Here is a 24,985-nt window from a genome sequence, read left to right as displayed (position 1 = left end):
CAAGGCCGTTATTGCGGCCAGAGGTGATTATTCAGGGCACTGATTTCGCAGGATGTAAGCATCCTAATTGCGTGAAAATGTAAACACATGTCAGTTCTAGTATAATATATTTGTCCAATGAATACCAGTTTATCATCTGCATTTCTTCTTGATGCAGCAATTTTAATGGTCAGTAGTGTAAAATACCAATATTTTTGTTAACCAGTCTGTTTTTACCATCCCTAGTGACAGCCCACTCCGTTGCCCCTCCGTGGCAAATGGGATGCAACAATTACAGAGCACTGGCAGAAAATGGTTCGCTCGGACACCGCGTGGAGCCTCGGCGGCAGCGGCGGCGGCGGCGCCCGGCGTGCGTCTGGTGAGGTGCGGGGCGTTGCGCCGGGTGCTGGGCGTCGCCGTCCCACTCTGGGCAGGGCCGGCCGCTGTTGCTCAATGCAGAACCGGCTGGCCGCGCCACGCCGCCCTACAGAAACCGAAACCCAACTTGTCGCAAAAGTGGAGCAGCGGCCCCGCCATATGACATGGCCTGCATATTAGGTGTAATTAATTCGGCGCTGCGGCCTGCCGGAGCCGGTGCCGGTGTCCTGATTTACGGGCGGGCCGCGGCTGGGCGGTGACACAACGGTTGCGCCACGCCGGGCCGCGCCGGCACCCCGGCGACCAGCCGGCGGACCGGTATAAAGCCCCGCCGGACCGCTCCTCGGCCAGTCAGCTGCTCAACCACAGACATGGCCTTCAAGGTGAGAGAGCGGCAGCGCCGGGCATTCTTTTGCGACGGGTCCGACCGGCACCCTGACGCGTAACGGGGGCGCCTTCTCTTTCTGAAATGACTTACGGTCCCAACCCGCCCCACTCTTTACCTTACTAGTTTTCTATATTTCTAGAACAAAAGTTTAGACTTTCCGTGTTCATTTACGAACAATGCTCCAGATTAGCTAGTCAGGTCGAGTATCTATTGAACATGTACTGAATCTGAAATGCGGAGACAAGAACATTGGGGCATACCTTCGCAAAAAAAAAAGAAAGGCACACCTTCTCAGGCATCAACCAGCTGTCAATTTGACAATGAAGCAGAGTGGGGGTAGTAAAATTTGTATTGAGGCTCCAAGACTTTAATACTTTAATATGGTAAGCAAGTTCAGATGGATGCAGGGTACAATAACTGTACAGATGTGAAAGACTTGCACAAGGTAGACTAAGGCTGAGAGCTGCTTCAAATCAGTCTTAGGACTCATGAATACAACGACAGTTTCAAAGAAGAGTCACTCCATGAATCGTGCGCTTTTAATTTTCAAAATGTTGACGCTAGGTTCAAATGGCTCTAAGCACTAGGTACTTAACATCTGAGGTCATCAGTCCCCTAGACTTAGAATTACTTAAACCTAACTAACCTAAGGACATCACACACATCCATGCCCGAGGCAGGATTCGAACCTGCGACTGCAGCAACAGCGCGGTTCCGGACTGAAGCGCCTAGAACCTCTCTGCCACAGCGGCCGGCTTTTTCGTAAGGTTTGGGTGCATTGATACCTTATACGTAAATACTGAAGACTGCTCAGTAGTTCAAAAAAACTAGTGTTCTGTCTATGTATGACGCCCCACCCTTCACTTGTTCCCTATATTTTTAGAACAATGCTCCAGACTTTTCTCAGTATAGTAAATGTACTCCACCTTTGGCTCAGGAGCGTGGGATAGCGGCTGGTCGATGAAATGTAACCAACAGCCGTTATTCTAATATTGTTTTGTAGGGGAACCAGTTCCGACGTTCCAATCACGTCATCTTCAGGCCTGTCGCATGAATGACACCGACTACCACTCGTGCATGTATAAGAAAAGGCACCAACATTCGTATCGGGTTCCGTACATATCCGAACTTCATGACATGTGTACTCTTCAGACATGTCACAGCAACTCGAGTTGGAGTCACATGTGTCATGAGCACGGATGCTCATGAACTTCGGATATCTACGGAACCAGATATGAATATTGGTGCCTTGTCTTATACATGCACGAGTGGTACTTGGTGTCATTCATGCGACAGGCCTGAAGATGACGTGACTGGAAAGTCGAAACTTATTGCCTAATAAAACAATACCAAAATTACGGCTTTTGGTACTGTATTACTATATTTTCTCCTTGTATAATTTCAAAGAGATGCTGAAAATAGATCACCATGTCGAATTAATTTTTAAGACGTATTGAAACGAAATGAGGAGCAAAGAGGTCTAAGACAGAACTTCACGAAAATAATATATAAGTTTTGGTATGACATGTCCTCGTGCATCGAGGAATACTTAATTAGATAGTGTAGGAAATTGTCAAGGAGTAGTAAAAACTGCAGAGGGAGGCCAGCGATTCCATACAGTAAGCAGATTCAGATGGGTGTAGGTGAGACACTTCTGGAGATATGGAGAGACTTGCACAGTGGCGTAACTAATATATGACAGCCAGGTGCAAGCCTTGCGCGCCGTGTCCGTAGAGGTGTAGTTTTGTGACAGGCTAAACAGATGTGGAAAGGGTAAGAAAAGACGTAGAGAGATAGCGAATTAGGTGGGGGAAGGAGAAGAATCAGAAAAGAATGAGCTGGAGGGCACTAAAGTGGGAAGGTGCATAGATTTATGAAAGGGAATCATGAGGGGCTTCGGACTGTACTGCGTTGAGCATCAGTTCAATAAGACCTACGTTTCCCTGCTTGTTTTTTGTTTTCATCTATTAGATGGAGCTACGAATATGAGTATTAAACAAAGAAAAATAGAGATGTGTCCCAAGGGGTGGGGGAAGGGAGGGTGAAAACTGGAAGTTTGGCCTAGGTGCTGTTTATCTTAGTTACGCCACTGGAATGGCGCAGGATACACTAACATAAAGAGCTCTATGAAACCAGCTTTCGTACTGATTACTGCAGTAACGAAAGTCGGTCCATAATTTTTTTTAACTCGGTAAGCACTGAGTAGGTGGCCAGAAGCCTAAGATACACGTATTATTCTCCTTTCCTCCCCCTGTGCAGAGCCTGCACCTGACCTTACTTTCTCATACAGCCTCTGGCACTTGCTTCCTTGACAGGAGTCCTTCTCGAGGCCACAATGCCCCTTTGTCTAATTTACATCATACTCTCGGAACAGCTGTGAAGAGCATTCCAGAAGGTACGTTCCGTTGTACCGTATGTTAAGATTACTCGCTGTTCCATTCGCGTATGAAGCCAGGGAGGAATGGCTGCTTAAACTCCTCCGTGCCCACGATAATTAGACAAATCTTGTCTTCGCGATCACTACTGGAGCGATATGTAGCAGGTGGTAGTATATTCCTAGATTCCTGACTTACTGCTGGTTGTTGATACTTTGTAATGAGGCCGTCGCGGGGTAGTTGACTTCTGTCTTCAAGCGTCTGTCAGTTCAGGTTTCTCAGCTTCTAAGTGTCGCTTTACTGTAGGTCAAACAGACCTCTCACCATTCGTTCTGCTCTTCTTTGTATGTGTTCGATATCCTCAGCTAATTCTGTTTGGTAGGGGTTCCACACAGTTGGGTATTATTCTACGTCGGGTCGCACGAGTGTTTTGTGAACACCCTCCTTCATAGACTGAAGGAAGCCGTGTTACGCGGTGAGTCGGTGAATCGTGTTAAGTCTATTGTGTGTGTTTTCCGCATTTCCATTGCTCAAGTGTTGTGTTTCTATGGTGGAAATTGTAAACCAGCCAAGCATTCGTCTATGCGGGCATGAGAAACCACATAAACTGCACGCCTTGGCTGAATTATGTAACGAATCAGCGTGGTAATTCCGTAATGCGGGTAAAATCTACATTAACTGCTGCCATAGGACTTTTACGGAGGCTACAGATACCACATACATAATTTTTTTTAGACGAAAGATCAGGAACTTCATCTTTCTTACTATTAGTTAAGCAACTTTAAATATCAGCGACAGTGCCATAGCTTCAGATATGTAAGGGGCAATCAAAAAGTTTCCATTTGAGCGCGTTGTTACAGCGTATGTGCAGCGCATCGCGACTCCGATGCGGGTATATAAGCACGGACATGCAGGCAAGGGGCTGGTGTCGCCTTCGAAGGGAAACTTTGTGATCGCCCCTCATAGTGGCAGTTGTTACAGTGGTCTCTAGTTCTAGCAACCATACCCCGTTTTATGTTCTTCCTAACTTCATATTTTTCATATTTTCTCGCTTTGTTTCATTTATTTTCTTATTAAAATCTAAAATATGAAATTTCATGTAAAATGGCCACAGAGACGAAATGAACGTCATTGTATGCATGTGACGAGCTGGTTATGAGATTCAGAGAAACATTTATTAGATAAGGACCTTAAAAACCTGAAATTATACGTAAAACACCGACGGAACGAGTGAAGAAAATCGTGGTGTACGTGTAGCATGCTAGTTATAGTATGCGAAGTAACAGTTATTAGTTAAAAATATTCCTATATCACATATTAATCGATTTAACCATCCTTTTCTTAGTTGTAGAAAAATAACCGAAATCTTTTGTATTTGGGCCGTCACTTACAGATGCTAGTTGCTTAAGTTAGTGACATGCACTTATCGGATGTTCTATGAAACAGATAATAGACTAATGTGCAATGTTTTTAGCACTAATAATCGACTCAAAAGAGTCACACATCTGTTTTTTATTCGTTGGGGACGATTCAGAGAAATTTAATCATACATTATACTCGTTAACAACAAATACGCGCGCAGAGAGTTAGATAATTTTCTATTGCGAAAAGATTTTCTTAAAGTTAAGATACGAACTGAGTTCTGTATCGTATCATCCTATGCACTGCAACGTATCTTTCATGACAGTCTCAAGTAAGGGCAGATATCGAGCTATAACTTAAATAACACGTAAATGTGAAAATCGATGATCGTTCGTCTTCTTTGTTTACTGTTGTGACTGCATTATTGAAATAGAGGAAATTATAGTATTTCATGCTATTCGGGCACTGGTGTAAGGTTCGGCCCAATCAATGAAGAAAACTGACTGTTGGCTTCATGCAAGTAACACATGAACTACGCGAAGGACTTAAATATAGCAGTGACAGGAACAACGTATTTGATGTGGCTATGTCTAATACTAGTAGAAAGTGAAGAAGTTCGTCGTTCGAAGTATTCAGCACCGTTATATGGTGATGGCAGCCAAATGATTAAGGCGAAACAGAAAGAAGAAAAATTAGACTAGTGCCCCGTCGCTATCAAGGTCATTATAGATAGAGCATTTCAGGGAACCACCCACGCATTCACCTTAAGTACTTAGGGAAACCACGAAAATTGTAAACCAGAACATCTGGACATGGACTTGACCCTACTCCTTCCGAAAACGATTCCAGTGCCTTAACCACTTTGCTATCTCGCTTAGTGCAAAAAGTGTAGTAGGTCCTCAACGAAATTCAAAGTCTGATTGGATCAGTTGTCTCTTTCAAAGAGAAACAGCGAAAACGAGACAACATCTCTAATACGTGATATAGGATCAAATGCAGCGATACAACAGAGCACGGCTTGGAAAAACTTAGATAAGGCTCGGAGCCTTTTTGAAAAAATGTGACACTAGCTATAGCCTAACAGAGCATGTGCAAAACTCCTTTCGCTTTATCATTAATTACACTAAGTCCTTCGTGAGCTGGAGAGCTACTTCTCGAAAGAGAGGATAAAATCTACCTAAAACCACTGATTCAAAACATTTGAGAAGAAATAAAAAGATTTTGGATCTGAATTGCCGAAAAGGTAATCAGATCACTACCATTTTGTTATGTTCCCAGCGCTTAAGTGGTCACTTAATCAGGAATGTTTGTGCTTCTCGTAGTTACTGAAGATTTCAATAGTTACACGTTGCAGCTCAACATAAGTATTCATCAGAACTCCTTCTCATCTACAAGCTGCAGCAAACGGTATTAATCACACCACAGTACAGCAAATGTTCCTCCAAATTTCTGCACTCGAAGCAGTCTGGTTGTTGCTGCAAGCAAATGCCCATATAACTAACGACAGTTCCTGTGTAACTCATTCATCAGTTGTACGGTCTCTGACATTTATAGCATCGCTGCAGATACATAAGGCAAGAGTCTATGATAATGACTGATGATTCGTCCTACTCACAAAACGAAATACTTCAATCTGTTAATCCAAGCATGTTTCGGCACTACCCTATCAGTTTATTCCCAACATATTACTAGAGTCACAGAAGAAATGCAGAAGTTCATGATACACCTAGAGAGCATTCACTAACAAACGGGTAATCTTAGGTCTCGGTATACGAGTATACCTGCCGTCTGCGGCCGTCGGGTATAGTAGAGTGAGTCCTGCATGTTGTCTGCTTAAGTACCCTTTAGGAACAGTTGTATTGTGATGCTAGGTACATAACATATTATTCTCCGGAATCTTTGTTGGGGCTTAAAGAACAGAAAAGTATACTCGATACGCACTTAGTGTTGTCTAAAAGGTGTAGGCTATGTGCTAGCACCTTATCGCTATCCCGTCTGTCAGTGGCACCAAGGAAACTGTGCTCGCACTCTACATGCAGTTACCTGTGTCGTCACCATTGCATCTATATTCCATATGCCAGCTCACTTTGTGTGGCGGAGGGCACATACTACAGCAGTATCACCCTCTCTCTAATCCTCCACTAGACGGCAAACCTTCTCCAACCCCCACCACAAATCCACTCAACCACCCCCTCCACCACACTGTTCCGTTTCTTATTCTATTCACGTATGCCTTGCCCCTGTAAAAGCCAAATGTATTCTTTTCTTTGCGTTAAACGAAATGTATATAGGAGGAAAGGAACAAGAGCTCTCAGAATCTGTCAAGCACATTCCTTTCCTGCATCGTTTCCCACTAGATTATACTAGGCAATTCTCTGACACTTCCGCGCTACCGAAACATGTTCGTGATAAATCGCACAGCTCGACTTCCGATTGTATCGTCTCTATCTCTTCCGCTAATCCAGTTAAGAGCTCGAGACCGGCGAACCATACTCAATAATTGATTATAGGGTAGGCCTGTAAGAGACTAAATATTTACATTTGAGAAACAAGACACTCGCTTACCGCGGAACGATTGCAATGCTCACGAATAAAGATGAGGGTATCGGTGTTCTAGTCATCGCCGTCGTGTGACTCCACGAACGGGCCCAGCGAAAACACGTTTATAATCGAACTCTATGTCATTCTCCGCCAGACACACTGAACATGTGACTGGTAAATTACATCCTCGACATTTCACGTCAGATTTCGAAATGGAGCCGTTACTGTTCCCTCAAGTAACAGATCTCTACTGTCTACGCGAAAGTGTAACGGAAATTCTAGGGGAACGCAAATGGAAATCGTTGTCGTGTATCCATGTTGGGTAGATTTAGAGAACATTAATTAAATAAAAAAATAATAAAATAAATGTGCTACCATTATGCTGCCACCATCGAGTATCTCGTGTAGGGATCATGAGAACACAATATGAGAGAGTACAGCACGTACAGAGGCAAATAGTCATTTTTCTAGTGCGTGAATGTAATAGGAACGAAAATAGTTAACGTTGGTACGACGTGTACTTTGACATGAAGTGTAAAGTGGCCTGCAGAGTATGTATGTAGGTGTAGAAACTCCGTCCGAACAGGACTTGAAGGCCTAACGGCACCAACCGTGTCATCCTCAGCCCATCGCCGTCATTGGATGCGGATATGGAGGGGCATGTTGTCAGCAAACCGCTCTCAAGGGCGTTGTCAGCTTTCTTGACCGGAGCCGTTGCACTCTCTTGCCAGCAGTGCTCGGCAGACAGAACGGTGACCCATCCAACTGCTAGCCAAGCTTGATAGCACTTAAGTGATCTGATGGGAACCGGCGTTACCACTGCCACAGTTGACATATAAGTGTGCGCTCATACAGCAGTAACTCCTCAGCTGTCTTCACTACGTCTTCTCACCAAGGAAACTTTGTTGGAAGAACAAAGAATCGAAACTAGATCGTTCGTGACTCAGGCGGAGATATTGGCCATTCAGTTATGGAGTCGGACTGATGTGTTTTTACTTCTCTATGTTCTGTAAGAAGGTGGAGATCTACTGATATGTCACTCTGTATAAGCGAAAAGCTTGGAGGAGCTACAAAATTCCAAGAAGTTTACTGATTGTTTTCGTCTGTTCTTGTTATGCAGCTTTTCATCTTCGCCGCCGTAGTGGCCGTGGCGCGCGCCGGCTACCTGGGCGCCCCCGCCGTCGTCGCCCCCGGCGCTCCCCTGGCCGCCCGTGCCTATGCCGCCCCCGCGTACGCCGCCCCCGCCTACGCTGCGTACGCCGCCCCCGCCTACGCCGCCCCCATCGCTAGGGCTTACGCCCCAGCCCTGCGCGCCGCCCCTGTGGCCGTCGCCCCCGCCGTGAGGGCCGCCCCCGTCGCAGTCGCCGCCCCCGCCGCCGTGGCCGCCGAGTACGACCCCCACCCCCAGTACAGCTACTCTTACGACGTGCAGGACGCTCTGACCGGCGACTCCAAGACCCAGCACGAGAGCCGCGACGGTGACGTCGTCCAGGGCAGCTACAGCCTGGTCGAGCCCGACGGTTCCATCCGCACCGTCGACTACACCGCCGACCCCGTCAACGGCTTCAACGCCGTCGTGCACAAGGAGGCCGGCGCCCACCCCGCCCCCGTCGTCGCCAAGGTGGCCGCCCCCGTCGCCTACGCCGCCCCCGCCATCGCTAAGGTGGCCGCCCCCGTCGCATACGCCGCCCCCGCCTACGGAAAGGCCATCCTGGGTTAAGAACCGCCCGCTTACGACGACGACACACCGCCTAGTTCAAACGTTGCTTAGCCTGAAATAATCATCATGCAGCGCATATTTATTTGTATCTTGTCTCATCTCATCATACTACTATGTACAAATAAATGCACGTTTCTTATATAAGAAATCACGTCTTTCGTTGTCTTTTTACAACCTGAAACTGTACATCTATAAGGAATGCTCGTGATAAGGAGATACTACATCGGCGAGCCGATTCTTCTATATACTTCTAACAAAAGCACTCTGGACAGAAATTAGTCATCCCCAAAGTACATCACGCTAATACGAAGCTGATTTGATAAGTCGAGGGTGATTTGGTAAGTCTGGTAAATTTCCATGAAAGAATTAACACTTTTGTTGCGCATTTATGGTTGGTAAGCTTGATTATTCCACAGATCGTATAAAGAATTTTAACAGTGTATAGTTCATTGCTGGTAGCCGTTTAAATTGGTCAATATGTAGACTGCGATTGAAAATGGAGAAAGCCGAGTTTCGAGCTGTTACTAAACATTTTCATTTGAAGGGCTGAACTGCCGCACAAATCAAAATAGAAATGGATGAAGTTCATACGAACTCTCCACAATCATTGAAGACCATTTACTTTTGGATTACCGAAGACGAAGCGCTCCCCGGCCGTCCAGTTGAGGTCGCTAGAAAGGAAACCATTGACAATATACACGATATTGTAATGTAAGACCGCCGAATAAAAATTCATAAGATTGCTGAGGCTGTAGGCATATCAACTGAGCAACTGCACAATATCCTAATATCCTGCACGGAGAAGTGGCCCTGAAGAAGCTGTCTACGAGGTCGATACCGCGATTGCTCGCAGTCGACCATAAGCGCACCCGGAACAACATTCCAACACAGTGTCTGGCCACGTTTAATCGCAATCCGCAAGACGTTTTGAGCCAATTTGTGACTGCTGATGAAACCTGGATCTATCATTACACACCAGAGTCAAACCGACAGTCTGAACAATGGACAAAGGCAGGTGAAAGAGCGCTAAAGAACGCAAGGACCTTTTTGTCAGCTAATAAGTGATGGCCTCGTTTTTTGGGTTTCCCAAGGAATAACCCTCATAAATTACTTTAAAAAAGGCAGAACCATAATTGGACCCTATTTCGCTTCATTGTTGGATCTTGTGAAACAAGTTGGCTGAAAGAACACCAAAGCTGGCGCACAAAAAAGTGCTCTTTCTCCAGGATAATGCGCCATCCCGCAAATCAGCGGTAACAATGGTGAAACTGTCCAGCAGACTTAACCCCAAGTGACTTCTTTCTGTTCCATAGGGGAGAAATTTTGATTAAATGAGGAAGTGATAGTTGCAGTCAACGAGAATTTTGCAGAGTCTGATGGAACCTATTCTTCCGGTGGGATGATACAGCTGGAGGATCGTTGGACCAAATGGGTATCCCTCAAAGGAGACTACGTCGAGAAGTAAGGTGAGCTGTTTATGAAACAAACATGTTTTCTTTCTTTTTTTGCCAGATGTATCAAGCCACTCTCATACCTTAAAGTCAGCCTCTAATCTGCAGGAGAAGAGTCGACAAGTTTCTTTAGGTATTCCATATCCAGACGAAGTCTCTCATTGAAGACCTACCAAATTATGGGGATGTTGACTGATATGTGTTATCCACTGTTCCAAATATTCTCGGACATTTTCTGTGGGCTTAAGCTCATGTGATTCTGCAAGCAAGCTGGGGTGAGATAGGCGCCTGTGCGTTCATAACACGAGAAACGTAAGTACACAGCCCTGTGAACAGGGCTAATCATCGTAAAGGTATCGAAGAAAGGGTAACAACGCGGAGTGGCCGCTTGGTTTGAGGCGCCATGTCACGGACTGCGCGGCCCTTCCCGCAGGAGGTTCGAGTCCTCCCTCGGGCATGGGTGTGTGTGTCGTTCTTAGCATAAGTTAGTTTAAGTAGTGTGTAAGTCTAGGGACCGATGACCTCAGCAATTTGGCCCCTTAGGAATTCACACACATTTGAACATTTGAAGAGGTACCACTTGGTCACTGAGAATGCTAGAAAAAAAAAGTCCTGCTTAGCATTCACGTTTCCCCGAACGACTAGGCCCAAGTCACAGTACGAAAAACATTCCCAAAACCTTAGAGAAGGAGTACCTCTGGTCTGAACTACGCTCTCCGCAAACTGTAGTTTAAACGCCCCACTGGGGCGTTGGTGCACTCGACGCGTTGCATCATTAGAAAAGAGACAAAATCGCAACGTGTCGAATCATATCATACGCCTCTAGCGAGCTACTGTCCAGTTTCTCTGTTCTTTCGCCCTCTGAAGTGCAGCTTCATGTCATCGCGAGCAGAGTTCTAAAACTACCACAGGCTACCGTACCCTACCACAACCGAGCGTAAACTACGGTACTTTCCCTAATAACTTTGCTCACTGAACGCACGTTACCGGTACATTGGGTGAACTGCATATCTATCGAGCATTACGTCATAACGGTCGCTTTCTTTATGTATGCCATCAGGGTCTTACTAGGTTCCCCTAGAAACCAGAAGCGGTGAACTGTCTAGAATCTGAGTGAGAATCTACAGGGTGTTACAAAAAGGTACGGCCAAACTTTCAGGAAACATTCCTCACACACAAATAAAGAAAAGATGTTATGTGGACATGTGTCCGGAAACGCTTAATTTCCATGTTAGAGCTCATTTTAGTTTAGTCCACCTACGCTCAACGGAGCACGTTATCATGATTTAATGCGGGATACTCTCCACCTGTGCTGCTAGAACATGTGCCTTTACAAGTACGACACAACATGTGGTTCATGCACGATGGAGCTCCTGCATATTTCAGTCGAAGTGTTCGTACGCTTCTCAACAACAGATTCGGTGACCGATGGATTGGTAGAGGCGGACCAAATCCATGGTTTCCACGCTCTCCTGACCTCAAGCCTCTTGACTTTCATTTATAGGGGCATTTGAAAGCTCTTGTCTACGTAACCCCGGTACCAAGTATAGAGACTCTTCGTGCTCATATTGTGGACGGCTGTGATACATTACGCCATTCTCCAGGGCTGCATCAGCGCATCACGGATTCCATGCGACGCAGGGTGGATGCATGTATCCTCGCTAACAGAGGACATTTTGAACATTTCCTGTAACAAAGTGTTTGAAGTCAGGCTGGTATGTTCTGTTGCTGTGTGTTTCCATTCCATGATTAATGTGATTTGAAGAGAAGTAATAAAATGAGCTCTAACATGGAAAGTAAGCGTTTCCGGACACATGTCCACATAACATATCTTCTTTCTTTGTGTGTGAGGAATGTTTCCTGAAAGTTAGGCCGTACCTTTTTGTAACACCCTGTGTAAAGGTCCGCGTAACCTACGGAATATTTTTGGTCTACGTAGTTATCCTCCTGTCTGTTACTTAAGAATAAACAGTATTTAAAGCAAAACTGAAATTGTTAATGTTTGTTTCTGGTTTTATTCGAAATTTTTTGATTTGTAATATAAAACACAGTTATGTTGTAGTAAAAATTAAGAAGACAATAAAAATTTATCACATAGCGCTAGAAAACGCAATTTCCCCGACAAAACGGTAAAATAAAAAAAATGCAAAACAAAAAATGTCAGACATCGCTGCAATACTTCGTCGAGCTTATATAAAACAGTTTTCGTTGTTCATAAACAACATTCGCATTATCAGTAATAACAGGAAACTCTTTCCTTTGATCATAATGAAGAATAATTTACTGAGTACAAAATAATAACAATATACACAATGGACTAACACTGAACGATGTGCGATTTTAATTATGTGCTGAACAAAGAACCAAACAAACAAAAAGCGAAGAGAATTCGTCAGCTCGTATTTTTTCTCTTGCACATTCTTTTATGTTCCTTTCACAACCAATTCTACCAGTACTACTGGCAATCCTAGCTTTACTACGTCATTTATCTTTACTACGATCGAACCGTAGTTTTGGCAGAGCACATCTCTAGTTGTGAGCAATAGCCCTTTGCGAGGTACCCGATTCCAAGTGTCTACTGCATGTAGTTTTCTTCGCAATGCTCGCTCATAAGCTGGTGGAGATGGAGGCCTGCATTCACTGACAGCAGCCGTTCCTATAGGGTCCCAAGCAGATTGTCACTGACAAGGCGTGACACCTGTCTCTGGTCCCAGTCGGTTAGGATCTTTTTACGACCAGTGTTCTTACGCCGTGCTGCATGGGTGCGACTGGTGCACCATTCCTCGTGGACGTGTTTGAAAGTCCATATTGATACACCAACTAAGCGGGTTACTTCATCCACGTACTCTTACGAGCTTCTTCAGACACAATAGCTCCTTTCTGCCAGTTTGTCACGTGCCCACGTTGACCCATTTTCCTTCGCTGATTCCGTACCACCGACTTTCAGACACGCACCACTTCTCTGTCATAAATTACATTATTGTGAAGGCCAAAAGACTGCGTGGTATTAGTTCTGCACCACCTACATTTACATCTAGGTATCTACTCTCCAGTCCACACTTACAAGCTTAACAGAGGGTTCATAGAACATAGACTACGTCTCGACCATTCCACGCTCGATTATGACGTGGGAAAAATGAGCACCTAAATATCTCCATCCGAGCTCCGACTTCTCGTATTTTATTATGACGTATTTTATTATGACGGTCGTTTCTCCCTATGTGAGTGGGTATCAACAACAAATTTTCGCATTCAAAGGAAAAGTTATCGTTTGAAATTTAGGTAAACGATCTTCCCTTTGTTTCAATGAGTGCCACCCCAACTCGCGTTATCATATCCGTGATAATCTCTCACATGTTTCGTGATAGTGGAGCAGGCCGTTGTGGTCGAGCGGTTCTTGGAGCTTGTCCGGAACCGCGCTGCTGCTACGGTCGCAGATTCGAATCCTTCCTCGGACATGGATGTGTGTGATGTCCTTAGGTTATTTAGGTTTAAGTAGTTCTAAGTCTAGGGGACTGATGACCTCAAATGTTAAGTTACACAGTGCTTAGAGCCATTTGAACCATTTTTTCGTGATAATACAAAATGAGCTGCCCTTCTTTAAACTTTTTTGACATCCTCCGTAAATCCTATTTGATAAGGGTCCCATAATGCGCCGCAATAATGTGGCAGAGGATGGACAAACATAGGGTATGCAGTCTCTTTAGAAGATTAGTCGTATCTTCTAAGGGTTCTGCCAAACAAACGTGGTGTCTGATTCACCTTTCCCACAAAATTTTCTGTGTGATCGTTCCAGTTTAAGTTGTTCGTAATTCTAATCAGCTATTTAGCTGAGCTGCCAGCCTTTAGCTTTGTTAGATGTATAATGTAACCGGAATTTAACGGATTCCTTTTACTACTCATCTAGACGACCTCACACTTTTCGTTATTATCTTTTTGCACTAGTTTTAATTTTATGATGGTTTTCGTAGACGGGTAACGACAGAATTATCTGCAAACAATCTAGGAGAGTAGTTGTGCACTAAGTCGTTTATATGAACTACGAACAGCAGAGGGCCAATAACACTTCCTTGGGGAATGCAAGATATCACCTCCGTTTTACTAGATGACCTTCCACCAACTACTGTGAACTGTCACATTTCAGACACGAAGTCACGGATCCAGTCGCACAGCTGGACAGGCCCGTGCGTGGGGTGTGAGAAGCTTTCTGTAAATCTAGAAACATGAGTCAGCCTTTTCGTCGACTGTCGTGTCTGTCTATTTGAACATGGTTCTTCAAAACTTGTAGACGAATTTTCATACAGTTTTCGCAGGTAACTTGAGTATAGCTTGGGGCACTGTGCAGGCTTTATTTCATCAAAATCAGACCATGGGAAAAAAGATATAGTCATTCAAATCTTTATCTAATAGCGACTGGTTGCTTGTTTGAACACGCTAATATCCAAAACTACTAAAAGAATTTTCACGGTATTTTCACAGGTAATTTGAACAGAGCTCGGGGTATCGTGTATGCTTTATTTCATCAAAATCGGATCAAGGAAAGAAAGATATCGTAATTGCAAGTATTATCCATACTAATATCATAAATGCGAAAGTAAATGTCTGTTAGTTTTCATGACTAATCCAATGAACCGATTTCGATTAAATTTGGTATGGAGGTAGCTTGAACCCTGAAGAAGAATATAGGCTACTTTAGAAAGTGTGTAGTATAAGATACTTATTGGTTTGAAGAATATTACGTGAATTAGGGAAAATATTTAAATTTTGACAAAAGCTATTTACTCATTGATTTTTGATCTTTATCGTGTTTGCAAAAATGCTTTTGTTGGTTGATATGTGCTATGTGATAGGATTCAAAGTTCTGTAATGAATACAATTCTTATACGATCTTCAATGTGTTTTATCCGTACTTTCGCATTATACACTGAGGATCCAAATAAACTGGTACACCTGCCTAACGTCGTGTAAGGTCCCCGCGAGTATACAAAAGTGCCGTAATATGACATGGTATGGAGTCGACTAATGTCTGAAGTAGTGCTGGTGGGAAAAGACACCATGAATCCTGTAGGGCTCTCCATAAATTCCAGTCATCAACAGTCCAATGTCGGTGTTGAAGGGCCCAGGCGAGGTGTAAAGCTTTGTGTCGTGCAGTCAGCAAGGGCACACCAGTGGGCCTTCGGCTTCGAAAGTCCATATCGACGATGTTTCGGTGAACGGTTCGCACGCTGACACTTGTTGATGGCCCAGCTTTGAAATCTGCAGCAATTTGAGGAAAGGTTGCACTTCTGTCAAGTTGAAAGATTCTTTTCACTCGTCGATGGTCCCGTTCTTGCAGGATCTCTTTCCGGCAGCAGCGATGTCCGAGATTTGATTTTTTATCGGATTCCTGATATTCACGGTACACACATGAAATGGTCGTAAGGGAAAAACCCCGCTTTATCGCTGCCTCGGAGATGCCGTGTCCCATCACTCGTGCGCCGACTATAACACCACGTTCAAACTCACTTAAATCTTGATAGCCTGCCATTGTAGTAGCAGTGACCAATCTAACAATGGCGCCAGACACTTGTTATATTATATAGGCGTTGTCGACCGCAGCGTCGCATTCTGGCTGTTTACATATCTCTGTATTTGAATACACATGCTTGTACCAGTTCCTTTGGCGCTTCAGTGTATGTTTCACAACGTATAGCTACTTCAGTAGCATAATGCATAGATAGCGCTCTTGTCCAGGACCTTCTGAACGCCCTGCTCGGCAGTGACACTGCACGTACGAACCCATCGTGCATTGGGTCAGTTTCGGATGGGGAGAGCGAGCGGGTCGCAAATCACGAGCTATGCTTACCCCAACAGGCAGACACATGAGGACAGCTGACGTAATTGCATGTACACTAGCTTATTTCGAGAATGAGAATTTCACTCTGCAGCAGAGTGTGCGCTGATATGAAACTTCCTAGCAGATTAAAACTGTGTGCCTGAACGAGACTCGAACTCGGTACCTTTGCCTTTTGCGGGCAGCTGCTCTACCATCTGAGTTACCCAAGCACGACTCACGCCCCGTCCTCACAGTTTTACTTCTGCCAGGCAAATGTCCCGAGTTCGAGTCTCGGTCCGACATACAGTTTTAATCTGCCAGGAAGTTTCACTATCTTACTTACTTACCATCACTCATCATAGAAAAACTACTAATATGCGAGCGCAGGTGCGGATAACTGCTAGTATTAAAGCATGTTTTTCAGTAATGTATTACAGAACGTAAATCATCAGGAAATATTTCGAATATGAGTAGAAAAAGATAAAATTTTATCGGAACTTGTGCGTCATTTCCATTCCTTTCAAATTACTGAGGAATTAATGAAGTCAGCACCTTTCGTAACAGAGAAGGATTACAATATAGTTGCAGGTCTGAATGACATCACTAGCCGGCCGGTGTGACCGAGCGCTTCTAGGCGCTACAGTCTGGAACCGCGCGACCGCTACGGTCGCAGGTTCAAATCTTGCCTCGGGCATGGATGTGTTTGATGTCCTTAGGTTAGTTAGGTTTAAGTAGTTCTAAGTTCTAGTGGACTGATGACCTCCGATGTTAAGTCCCATAGTGCTCAGAGCCATTTGAACCATTTGGGCATGCTGGTTTCAGTAGGTGACACACTGTTCGAGGTGAAGGAGTTGCTCCCACATCAAGAGCTAAGCATATTTCTGAATATAGAGTATCATATCCTAACCGAGATTATCGTGTTCCCGATGCCATTCAAAGAATTAAAAATTCTCTAGAACCTGACAACTATCCAATTCTTCATTTAGTATTCTCTGATGATGTGAACTTCTGGACAACCATTCGATCCCTAAGATTCCGTGGCAACACTTAAACTAAGATGCGAAAGTTACGTGGACGGAAGGAATGATAACATTAAACTGTACATCTCTCACTAACTCTCATGCCGCCCATACCGTGATCATTTGATGCTGAACAATGAAGGCACAGATAATGTTCTCAAAGCCTTTCGTGCATGAACGGACATAGACAAACTATTAATCTGTGACCTTGGAACATAGTTATCCATCAGTTTGCTACAGATTACGGCCTCCTTTCGTCCTAGCTACTAATGGTTCATACGGATGTACATCATGCCTATCGAAACTGCGGCATCCATTGAAGTTCCATGTGATAAGTCCAGACCAAGTGGACAAACACATGAAATGTCGTTGTGCCTCTCAATCGCTGCTACCGAAAAGGATGCAGAGTAAGAGACATATTCTTGGACGGTGGAAAGAACACAAAAAGACATTACCTTCTCTGGCACGTTTAGCTAAAAGCGTACTGTGTATTCCAGGGTTAAGTGGCTCTTGTGAGGGAAACTTCAGTGCTGCAGGTTTAGTTGCTACTGAACGCCGCAATCGTTTGGACCCTACTCTCATTGATGACATTTTATTGGCTCACAGGAACAACTTCTGACTTAGGTTAATTAACATCGATGATGTCAAGATATCGGGGTGATAGTATGACATAATGTTATCGCCAAGGTGGAGGCCCCTTATCTCGGAGGAGTTTCTTAAAGTGCCGATAACTGATGACATAAATTTATCACATTACACGTTGTTGTTGTTGTGGTCTTCAGTCCAAAGACTGGTCTGATGCAGCTCTCCACGCTACTCTATCCTGTGCAGTCCTCTTTCTCTTAAGCGTCCTCAAATGACGCTCGGCTGGCTTTCAACACATCAACTAGCAACACACATATTAAGGCTATCTCTATGGTTATGCAAGCAGTATGCTATTTTCATCATTAATGGAACGAGACTACTAAATCAAGAGCGTCAGCGTGTAGAGATTCTTATATACATAAAAAAAAGGTTCAAATGGCTCTGAGCACTATGGGACTCAACATCTGAGGTCATCAGTCCCTAAGAACTCAGAACTACTTAAACCTAACTAACCTAGGGACATCACACACACCCATGCCCGAGGCAGGATTCCAACCTGCGACCATAGTGGAAACTGGTGTAGGCATGCTATTCAAATATAGAGATATGTAAGGCAGGCAGAATACGGCGCTGCAGTCGACAACGCTTATATAAGATAATAAGTGTCTGGCGCAGTTGTGAGATCGGTCACTGCTGCTACGATGGCAGGTTATCAACATTTAAGTGAGTTTTAACATGGTTTTAAAGTCGGCGAAGGAGCGATGGGACACAGCATCTCCGTGGTAGCAATGAAGTTGGGATTCTCCCGCACGAGAATTTTACGAGTGTCCCGTGAATATCAGGAAACCGGTAAAACATCATTTCTCCGACATCGTTGCTGCCGGAAAAAGATCCTGCCAGAACGGGCCAACGGAGACTGAAGAGAATCGTTCAACGTGACAGAAGTGCAGCTGCTGTGACCGAGCGGGTCTAGGCGCTTCAATCCGGAACCGCGTTGCTGCTGCTGTCGCAGTTTCGAATCCTGCCTCGGGCATGGATGTGTGTGATGTCTTCAGATTAGTTAGGTTTAAGTAGTACTAAGTCTATGGGACTGATGATCTCAGATGTTAATTCCCATAGTGCTTAGAGCCACTTGAACCATGTTTGAACAGAAGTGCAACCATTCCGCAAATTGCTGCAGATTTCAATGCTAGGGCATCAACAAGTGTCAGCGTGCGAACCATTCACCGAAACATCATCGAAATGGCCTTTCGGAGCCGAAGGCCCACTCGTGTATCCTTGATGACTGCACAACACATGGCTATACACCTCGCCCGGGCCCGTCAACATCGACATTGGACTGTTGATGACTAGAAATATGTTACCTGGTCGGACGAGTCTCGTTTCAAATTGTGTACTGGTATGGAGACAACGTCACGAATTCATTGACACTGCATGTCAGCAGCGGACTGTTCAAGCTGGTAAAGGCTCTGTAATTGTGTGGGGCGTGTGCAGTTGGAGTGATATGGGACCCCTGATACGTCTAGATACCACTCTGACAGGTCACACGTACGTAAATATCCTGTATGACCACCTGAATTCATTCATGTCCATGTGCATTCCGTCGGGCTTGGGAAATTCCAGCATGACAATGCAACAGCCCACACGCCCAAATTGCTACAGAGTAGCTTCAGGAACACTCGTCTTAGTTTAAACCCTTCCGATGGCCACCAAACTCCACAGACATGATCATTAATGAGCATATCTGTGATCCTTTGCTACAAGATGTTTAGAAGAGATCTCCATCCCATCGTACTCTTACGGATTTATGGAGAGCCCTGCAGTATTTATGGTGTCAGTCCCCACCAGCACTACTTCAGACATTAGTCGAGTTCATGCCACGTCGTATTGCACCACTTCTGCGTGCTTGCGAGGCCCTACGCGATGTTCTTTGCCTCTTCAGTGCATAAATGACAGAACAAGTCACGAACGAACATTATTTGCTTTCTATAAAAATGTATTATGGTATTTGTACACCCATCCAATCTGGCTTCTGGCAACTCAACTGATGTTTCTGAGTGCCCCATCATGCTGGAACCACAAACATCGACGGACTGTACGTGAAACGTCCTCCAGCAATTCCAGCAGCACCTCCCGGATGAATATTTTATAGCTGTCGCCTGTGGGTCGAGGGGGAAACATGTAAGGGTCAACCAAGTAATCGTGGACCATATCCACCCATATATTGATGGTGTACTTTTCCTGATGACCTCGTTCGTTTCGTGGGTGGCATGCGCGTCCACCTCCACCCACACATAGCGATTGTGGCCACTGAACACACCCTCTCGGGTGAAAGACACCTCGTCCATGAACAACACATATGCAACATAATACAGCTGGCTGATGCAATGCTGCAGCAACACTGCCCAAAATCCACACACGGAACAAAATCATGGACCAACAGTGGCTGTGTCTTCTGAAGGTGGAACAGATGCCTTCTCTCCTCATGTGGCATCCATCAACCCACTGAGTGGACTCTTAGCATTGCGTTTGTCACAGTGCAGGTGTTCGCAGATAGATCTGCATAAAATCTCTCTAGTACATCCTCTGCAAATCGTGGCATGCATACACTTTGTGCGTGACCTCTGTCATGTAAATGTCCTGTGAAATCACATAAACACTGATGGATGGATGCAAACGTGTAGTGATGTGGCTGACGCCTATTGAGACATCGTTGTTCTAGAACCGCACGGCCACACCGGCCAGTCCAGGTGAACATCTCTGTGATACAGTACACAGCAGGCGACAAACTATGACTGAGCACTGTGTTCCTAGTACGTATGCTTGTCTTTCCTCTCTGCTAATACTGCTTTTAGCTGTCTCTACGGTGTTCATGTGTCAGGCATGATCGCATTCAGCACCACTTAACGTCTAGATGCCGTATGGCACATCGCAAGCTGTTCTGTCTATGGTCTGTTCGCGTACAAAGTCATACCTGCTCTGTAGCATTGTTGGATGATGTTTCTGGACATGGGTTTATATCCTCATTTTGTTCCTCACGACACCTCCCTCAGAGTTTTCGGTACGATCTTGAAATAACCTGTATATAGGAATGATCTTGCAAATAATATTCACCAAGTAGAATTGACACTTTTTACAAATGATACTAGTGTTATAAAAATCCAATTAGAGAGAAAACAAGAGAAGAAATTATCAGTGATATTTTCATAGAAATATTAATTAACTCTTCCTTAATTTTGAGAAAACACAATTAATTCACTTTATCACAACAACTGGTGTTATACCAACAACTGATATCTCATTTGAGGAGGAGCCAGTAAACAGGGTAGAATGTTCAGTATAGCATCACCTAAAACTTTTCTATCATTTCCCAATAACATAAAATGTCTGACAGGTAGCGAAGCCAAGTTCGACAAAGCACCCAGGAGACATGGATGCATGTCAATGTAACTATGTAAATGTACACACTACTGGTGAGTATTTAAATGATTAGAGTTTCGGTTCACTGTGTCAGGTAGAACGGCCACCAGAGTGCATTAGTGCTGATTGTGGTTTGTGTTGTTACCAAGCTTGGTACGGAATATAAGGGGCGTCAAGAGAGTCAAATGTTGAGCAATCACTGTGAAGGAAATAGAGGAGGCACATACTCGTATAAGACAGCATGATCAGCACATGAGAAAGTTTGAAAGGGACCTCATTGTTGGTCTCCATTTTGCAGCTTGTAGAATCATGGAGTATCCAGATTTGTAGGGCATCGGGATGTGACAGTGATCTGATGTTGGACTGCACGGGAATGTGAGAGCTAGCATACCCATCATCAAGGTTTCAGTCTGCCACATCTGACAAGCACAAGGAAAGATTGCCTTGTAATGCACCAGGCACATTGTAACCATTTCATATCTATGTCAGCCACCTGAGAACAAGTAATGGACTCCCTGCAACATTCTGTGTTATCCCACATCATTTGTTGGAGACTAGCATCAGCCGGGCTATGAAATTACTGACTCACACCTAGATTACCATTAAAACCACAACACAGCGGCTGCATTTGAAGTGGTGCCATGACTGGAAGACTAGACTGCTTAAGAATGGTGTTGCATTTACTTCAGTGATGGATTGTGGTTCTGCAGTACTCCAGATGACAGACGGTGAGCATGGTGGAGACCTGGGAAGACATCCCATCCTTTCGATGTTTTGGAGAGGCACAGTGGTGTAACCCCTGGCATCATAGTGTGGGGAGCCATTCGGTATGCCTTCACGTCAGGACTAGCAACGACTAAGGAACCCCTGAAGGCACAATGGTACATCACAGACATCCTACGTTCTCATGTGTTACCTCTCTTGCAATTATATCATTGTGCCACTCTTCAAAAGAACAATGTTAGTCCACACATGGCATGTCTGAGTGGCATGAGGTACACCTGTTGCCAGCAAGATCCCCAGATCTGTCCATGATAGAATACGTGTGGGATCACATAGCACACCAGTTCCTCCAGAGAGGATACAACTGCTTTATGTTACCATTTCCAACTCAGTCACTGCAGGCGTCCGGACCAGAGTGAGTGCAAGGTCATTCTGTATAAGTGGGCTCATAATGCCAAGTTCTTTAGAAATTTGACTTGATATTGTAATAATTGAGATACCATCACATATCCTCTCAACCCGTGAAGTTTCATTTCATTTTCTTCTCCCCTTCTGGGTGCTTTACTCTTTCTTTGGGCAGTCTGACTTTTTCCACATTATTTTGATAACAATATTGTTCAATTTATCTATGAAACATGTACTACCTATTTGTGTATTGTTTTGGTCAAGGTAAATTGGGTTTATGGCCTGATAGCAAGTTATGTAGCTTATCATTCATTTCTGTAACTTCTTAGAAGACTACTGTCAATTTATTCGAATTTTTAATCACCATTCTTCATCCTCATGAATTGTTTTCTTGTACTGCTGTCACTGACTCATTCAGTAGCCTGTACAGGGTGGGCCAAAAGTCACCATGTTTTCAAATCAGAGAGAGAGAGAGAGAGAGAGAGAGAGAGAGACAGACAGACAGAGAGAGAGAGAGAGAGAGAGAGAGAGAGAGAGAGACAAAGAGAGAGAGCCTCTTATGACAACATTATGTATGTGCAAAAATCACAGTTTTCACTTATATGCATTGGTGACATTCATTTTTCATGTCCGTTATGACAAAATCTCGAGTTGTCTTGGTAGTGCAGGAAAAAATTCAAAGTCCATTATAAGGAAAGTATAAAATGAGCATATTTTGTGATGCCACAGCAACAAATGTGCCATATCTGTCATTTTGGGGCTCTGCAGAGTAGAGTTTTATTGGTTCTTGTAATAATATAGTATACAAGTGGTACATTCTGATGTAGGACAAGTCAATGTGGAACAAAAATAATAAATAATTTAAATTTACATTAATTTCACTATTTCTACATTAAACTGTCATTGAGTTACAATATACAAAGAAAGCATTGTTTAAAAAAGAAAAGGAAAGAGGAGCTATAAAGCAGAAACGGCATGTACTATACTGGCAGATTATTATTTATATCACATGCTACATCTTTAAGGTTCTAGTAACATTTATATGACACACCACTTAGGTAAAGACACAGATCTATAGTGTACTTCCTGAAGGAACTTGCACAGGCTATGCAAGCAATTATGAGTCAAACATGAAGCCATATACACAAGATCTATGCTCTGAAGGTTCTTGTCAGACATCCAGATCTGAACAGTTTGTTCACTTCCATATTGTTCAGTGTCTCTGTTGCAGACTTCTGAAACATTTCCATTTCTTTCCCAATCCCTAGCACACTTGTATCATTGGCAAACTGGAGGGTGTTCTCCCAGAATTTGCTTAGGTCAATCACATGTAACAGAAATAGAGCACTCAGTGCCCAATGTGAACATGAACGTACTACTATTATCGATTAAACATGATTAAAAATTTTCTTGTGTATGATGTTATTTAAGAATTTAGTTCATTATACACAGCATTATTGCTGACAAATAAGTATTCCAACAGGGAAGCTGAGAATAAGGACGCACATTATTAAGTGGCATGTCTTGGGTCATATTATTATAAACATTAGGCTTCAAGAGGGTACCATGATTCAAACCTGAATATTGCATCAATGTATAATGACTGTAAATCCAAATAATGCAAGTCAGGATCTCTTCTAAAATACCAGCATATGTTCCACATATGTTCCATAAGTACAATTCAGAATTCAGTAGACTGAAGAAAAATCAGTGAAGCAAATGTACTGCATTTAAATGGCTGACTGAGAATGAGAATCTGTTGAAGCTAGATCACTTTGAAGAAGTGCAATGAATGGTAGCAAAAAGCAACCCTGGTGTTGTGGCTATAAACCTTTATCTATAAATCATGTTGAGCTCTCTGAAGGGACCTTGTTGCCAAACATCTCTCAGTTCAACAACCTACAACAGACTTTGTTCATAATAGTCCTAGCCATTCAATCAGCCACTTGACTTTGCTCACATATGTATCTTAGTTCTATTCAAATTTAATTCCTTTTTCTTGCAATTTTTAATTTCAGTAAAAATATTCACTTATATAATCTCAGTCCTCACATTAAATGAGTATGTGGTATTGTTTTGATTTGTTTAGGATAACACAGTACTTCAGACTTTTTAAATGAAATGTGAAGTGAATGGAATCATCTACCAAAATGACATCATACCACTGTTTGTCAGAAATGTGAGTAGTAGGGCACTTGACATCTGGGTGTACTACCTCCAGTGAACACATTGTTCTTTTAGTTACCCCCAGTAAACACTCTGTTATTATGGCCTTCTTATTATGCGGAAGTCTCAGTTTGTTATATACTGTCTTGGTGTTCTTGCTTTCCTCACACATTGGAACCAGTTTACATCTACACATTTTAAATGACTTATCCTGTAATACCAAATTTGCACTGTTTCAATAAAACATGCTGTGTAAGACTTTCAGAAAAACTCTACAGTTTGTGTTCGTAAGGCACCAAAATTTTTCAGGAACTCAACACCTTTAGTTAAATAATGCTAATTTGGCAATTTTTGCATAACACAAAATGAGTTTTTTATTTATCCATCCATAGTGTCCTGTAGATTACATCAAGAAAGGAGAACCTTCAGGGATGTGAAACAAGTCACAGTGTAAATCAAGAAAGAAAAGAAACTCCTACAAACTGTATTACTAATAAGCTATTACTAGTGTAACAGTATGGACAAAAATTTTCATAAGGAGACCCACAATGTTAAAGTACTGAGAGGAGTAGACACAGGCTCAGACCATTATATAGTTAAAATTAAAATCAAATTCACTCCGGTAAAGAAGAGGGCTGGAAAAACTAATAAAATAAAA

The 24,985-nt window shown here is 43.6% G+C and overlaps 1 protein-coding gene across 1 annotated transcript; it reads left to right on the top strand.

Annotated features, from left to right (window-relative positions):
• Positions 1-639: 639 nt before the first annotated feature.
• LOC126334794 (cuticle protein 21-like) lies at positions 640-8,891 on the top strand. The gene is made up of 2 exons (XM_049997424.1): positions 640-740; positions 8,144-8,891. Exons 1-2 carry the CDS (start codon positions 729-731, stop codon positions 8,741-8,743), a joined length of 612 nt encoding a protein of 203 aa, XP_049853381.1. The 5' UTR covers positions 640-728; the 3' UTR covers positions 8,744-8,891.
• Positions 8,892-24,985: the final 16,094 nt, after the last annotated feature.

This window comes from Schistocerca gregaria, chromosome 2 (genome assembly GCF_023897955.1).
Source record: "Schistocerca gregaria isolate iqSchGreg1 chromosome 2, iqSchGreg1.2, whole genome shotgun sequence".
Classification (NCBI taxonomy): Eukaryota; Metazoa; Arthropoda; class Insecta; order Orthoptera; family Acrididae; genus Schistocerca; species Schistocerca gregaria.
This window is presented reverse-complemented; position numbering and strand designations above follow the sequence as displayed.